Source organism: Brachionichthys hirsutus, unplaced genomic scaffold (assembly GCF_040956055.1).
Source record: "Brachionichthys hirsutus isolate HB-005 unplaced genomic scaffold, CSIRO-AGI_Bhir_v1 contig_282, whole genome shotgun sequence".
In the NCBI taxonomy this organism is placed as follows: Eukaryota; Metazoa; Chordata; class Actinopteri; order Lophiiformes; family Brachionichthyidae; genus Brachionichthys; species Brachionichthys hirsutus.
Genome location: NW_027181360.1, coordinates 1 through 5000, shown reverse-complemented (window position 1 = coordinate 5000; position 5000 = coordinate 1). Strand labels below are relative to the sequence as shown.

General features: G+C 41.5%; 1 protein-coding gene across 1 annotated transcript; it reads left to right on the top strand.

Moving 5' to 3' along the window:
• Positions 1 to 550: 550 nt before the first annotated feature.
• LOC137917450 (translation initiation factor eIF2B subunit gamma-like) lies at positions 551 to 4042 on the top strand (the record flags this gene model as incomplete). Its single annotated transcript, XM_068760188.1, has 5 exons — positions 551 to 648; positions 2790 to 2926; positions 3023 to 3213; positions 3611 to 3673; positions 3890 to 4042. Coding segments are annotated over 5 exons (642 nt in total), but the record flags the coding sequence as incomplete, so codon positions are not given.
• Positions 4043 to 5000: the final 958 nt, after the last annotated feature.

Genomic DNA, 5000 nt, shown 5'->3' with positions numbered 1-5000 from the left:
TAACGGGTTGTCATAGAGACTAAAAGAGAGCTTTTTTCTTTTAGTGAAACCTGCAGGATAAAATGGTTTCCATTGGATGTCGCTTCATAAATGCCACTTTTTCAAACTCAGAGCTCCATGTGTCAGTGTATGAGCACATGTATAGGTGGGGTTTGTACAACCCGACCCCCCCCATCAACATAAAAATCCCTCATGGCTGCACCTCAGTGGGGCGACCTGTATGGTAGCTGACAGAGGACAATAGACAGATGTCACTACTCTGAGGTTTATGTGTGGCTACGTATCTGGTTTCCATCAAGTGTTCCTTTCCTGTGTACAAAGCAGAGGTAAATGAAAAGGCTTAAGTAAACGAGAATGTAAAAAATACCCGTTTCTGCAAAGAATCAAAGCAAAAGCGTCCTGAACAGCCAGAGGAAAGCTGCGGAGAATTCTTTCGAATGCTGTTTCTTGAAATATCGGATATGATGCTGTGATCTAGAAAAAAAAAGAAATAAATGAAAATGAAGAATGTAATTATTCAAATGTTTAATCTCTTGACTCTTTGTGTTTTTCCCGCAGACATCCCAGAATTCACATCAAAACCGGCCTCGTGGACGCTCACCTCTACTGCCTGAAAAAAGCAGTGGTGGACTTTCTCGTCGACAACAAGTGAGTAACGTGTTAAAATGTGGTTCCATGGTGTGTGTACGCCTTTGGAAGGTCCTGTTTGTGGGGGTATTCTATTGAGGTGTTAATTTGTTTTACTACGTGCCACTGTGGCAAGCTGTTATGCCTTTAGCCTCTGAAGTGACAGTGTCAGCTCTAGAGAATTTTCTCTAGCCGCCGGGCAGTACGCACATGGTTAGACTCTGATAGCAGCTCATATTAAAATGTTTTATGCTTAGTATTGGTGTTAGTGTTGACATGATGGTATTAGGTAGAAAAAAAGACTCATGAGTAGCAACTTAGTTTCAAAATTAAAAAGTGTATACAAAGTAGTCATATTTTTTTAAGTGATAGGAACTTTAGACGAAGGGTGTTTAACACAATAGAGAGGTGAATAGAGAGCTAAAGGTTCTTTTTAATTGAATTAAACATAATCCATCCAAAATCAGTAGGTAACATAGATTCCTAGAAAAGCTAACAACCAGTCACTCTCCACCTTCAAGACTACCGTCTATATACTGCATGATTTTGGCAGTGGGAGGACGAATTAGAATGGATTCTTCCCTGATTCATGCCCAATCCTCCCATCAAGTGTCATGTAAATCTGTAAATAGTTTCTGTGTTATTCTCCTAATAGTCAGATAAACCAGCAGCACACAGATGATGGTGATAATGTAGCCTCCTTGGCAGCAGTAATAAAATCACTCCGACATGCTAGCGCATGTCAAATAGGCATTTGATCGGACCTCAGGATTATATCTCCGAGGATGTCTTATTTTATTTTATTGTTTCTGATTTTTATTATATGTTGTTGGAAATTAAAACCATGCTCTGTTGAAGAGAAACTCTCAGAGCACAATAAAATCCTCCTGATGAAAGTAGCAGCTCAGCGCCTCAAAGCAGGGTGAAGATGACGCTATGCCAACTTCTCTGTGCTGTTATTTTGTGTGAAAGGACCAAATGGAATGTGTGTGATTTGTTAAAGGTTAGATTGTGGAAATCTGTCATTGCTCGGTTTTTACAATTGAACTATTTGAAATGGAGTGTGACTCCCCTTTGCTAGTTTCAGCCGTCACATTAATGAGTCCAAAGACACACTGGCAAACAAGTCTTCTAGCTATACTTCATCTCCTCACCTCTGTTGAATGTTTCTGTCCAAGGAAAAGTTTAATATGTTAATTTGTCGAGGAGTTGTAAGACGTAAATCCCATTACATCACTAACACACCCTTCGCCGCCTGCATATACAACAGATGATACTGTTGGATGACTCATTTCTTTCTTCAGCTGTGTTCTTAGACTTTCTTTTCACAGCTCATCTCTCTCTCTCTTCCTTTCACCACCATGTTCTGTCCCCGTCTTTTAGTCAGAGAAAGAAATGGAAAGAGTAAGTGTTGTTTTTCTCCTGTCATTCAGATGGAAATTCTAATCTCCCTTTAAAAGAGTGTAAGAAAGAGATCTAGTGGAAGAGGAGAGGAACACTGAGCAAAACACGTTGCACAGAGGAGGAAGAGGAAATTAAACTGGGAAGGACACCTCCCAGTTTACACATACCCAGACTCGAAAACCGGATTTAGCTTCGTCTGCCTTTGTTTTAAAAACCATAAGAGCCTGAAGTGCTAATTGCCATGATCTAAATTCCAAAAGATGCTCTCAGTGTATCAATAACTGCATTATAGAACAATAAACCCTATTACAATGATGAGCATTATTTGATGCCTGCTAGAAATTACTGCAAACTCAAAGTCCTTAAGTGTTACACAATCACTGCTGTAAATATAAAACGGATATACCCCTACGAAAAGTAAAATATTTTCTGAAAGAAAAACTGATGACTATTGATGTGTTGGTGAGAGATCAGGCGGGTTAAGTGGTGTAAACACTGTGATTGTATCTAAATACACTAATTATGTGATCGTCTCTCATTCATGACAATATCTTTGTCTTATGTGCTTAATTGAACTAATGTTCACTTTATTAATAATATGAGCTTTTAAGTACGTGCTGCTGTTTAGCTTTGGCTGAAAACGTGATGTTCACACATCCCTACCTTTTTTAGTTTTGTTGAAGATACATAGCGACGAAGGACAATCCATATCTTCAAAATGTTGAACTATTTAATCTTTACTTTACTTTTATCCGTAGGTCCATCTCATCGATCCGTCGCGAGTTGATACCATATTTGGTGCGGAAGCAGTTTTCGAAAACAACTACCAGTCAGAAAATTACAGACGATGCGGAGGATCGGAACCAGAAACAGAGTGAAGGCTCCACTAACCACGGTCGGTGTTTACAGAGACGCGGTGCAACGTTACGCTTCAAATCCACGACGCATCCTTCAAGCACCTTGCCACGCTTTACCTCTTTCTATTATCCAGAGCTTGTCATCGCATCAAGAGACGAGCCTCTCCTCCAGCTGGCCCTGGAGCGCTCCTGTTGGAACGACCACCGCGGCGACATGAGCGAGTCTTACCACGGAGGAAAGCTGCGCTGCTACGTTCACATTTTGGACGAGGGCCTCTGCTACCGCGTCAACACGCTAGCTGCCTACATAGAAGCAAACCGATTGGTGGGTCTCACATTTCATGAATGAATGACTTTAATCACACGCAGTGTTGCTGTAGAGCTGATTAAAGATTTAGACTTGCGTATATATTCCATTAATTGACAAATGGAGGACATTTGCTACTAAATGAGACGAGTAGAGAATAATCTGAAGAATAATCAAGAATAAAAATAAACCCTGTAATATTTCTGTCACATTGTAACCCCATCATTCTTGCCGATGCCAGCGATCTAATATCAGACCTCCTATTTTACCGCCTTCAATCCTGAATTGCGCGCTAACTCTAATGCCATATACTTTGCACAGTGGCCCACTTCTTCCAAGTGGCTCCAGAAAACATTTAATTAAATTCTCCCACGTTTTATAATTGCGTATTCCCCTTTGTTCTGTCATCTCCCAGGCGCCGAAGCTGTTTGTGGAGCCGGCGGTCCATCCGTCTGCTGTCATTTCTGAGGGTTGTCAGGTAAGAAAGTTGTCATGGGATTATTTTTTCATTTGCTCCACCAAATGGATTAGAATTTTTAGATTTGTGATTTCTTGCATTTCCCAATTACTTAACAGTTTTACTAATTGACCTGAATCGCAACTTGTTTCACCAGAGAGGCCTTTGTGTGTATTTATGTTTGTATAATGCTATTATTTATGTGTGTGTGTGTGTGTGTGTGCGCGCTGCCCACAGATGGGCTCAGACAGTATCATGGGGGCACTGTGCCAGGTAGCGGATAGGACATCTATAAAGAGGTCCACCATTGGAAACTCCACTACTGTCGATGAGAAGGTCAAAGTCACCAATTCCATCATCATGCATGGGGTTACCATCGAGGAGGGGTGAGCAACAAACACGCATGTCCATGCACAGCACACACACACACACACACACACGCTCGTTAATGGTATGCATTTTGAAATGTTCCTGCCAACAAGTTAGTTTTGTCTGTAAAAGTCTTTTACCTTCAAGGCATTTCTCTGGCTTTACGTTTTAATTGTTGTGTCAGCTTTGGTCTGAGATAAAACGAAAGGAATTCAGTCAACAAAGGTCTCGTGTTGCCTGTAATTGCCGGTAATGTATTCACTTGTCTGGAAATGTAATAGAAATATTTATTAAGAGCACCCCCCCCCCCCCCGAATCACTTTCTTCATTCATTGTATTTATACATTAGATTTATTTGGTGCTCTACTGTAAAAATGTGGGTTTGTGTTTTTTAGGAGGTTGTTTTCTGTATTCTTTGGGTTCAAACAAGGAACGCTGGTTTAAGCAGGTGTAACCACCTGTCATTTGTTTGTTCCTTCTCTTCTGACGATAAGTAGTATTGAAGCAACTGATCAGTTAGGGTTGAGTTATGTCTCGTTCATTTCGTTTATGTCGGGATTTCCCAATGTAGCCTGCTTTAACAGAGCTCCAGGATCTACTCCAGCATCAGCATGTCGATCCAGCTCCAGCGTCTTCACGAGAACTCGCGGCGCAAAGAGACGCATCCCGTCTGGATTTTAATGCACTCGTTCACTGGCTCCTTTTCTTTTATCGCCGTTTCTTCCTCCTCCCTCCCTTTCCCTCTCGAGGCCTCGATTCCCAACGCCTGTCTCCGTCTCTGTCTCTCCCAGTCTCTTCCTTATGCTTTTCACGGACCCCGGTCAGCCATCACGGGGACCCCTCATCATGGCCATGTAGGTGCGAGCACAAAGACATGAAAGAACAAGAGCGATGGGAGAGGGGAAGAAAGAAGCGAGCAGGAAAGAGAGTGCAATTCTTTCATTTCTTCTTTTACTTTTTTTTTTAAGGACATAAGAAG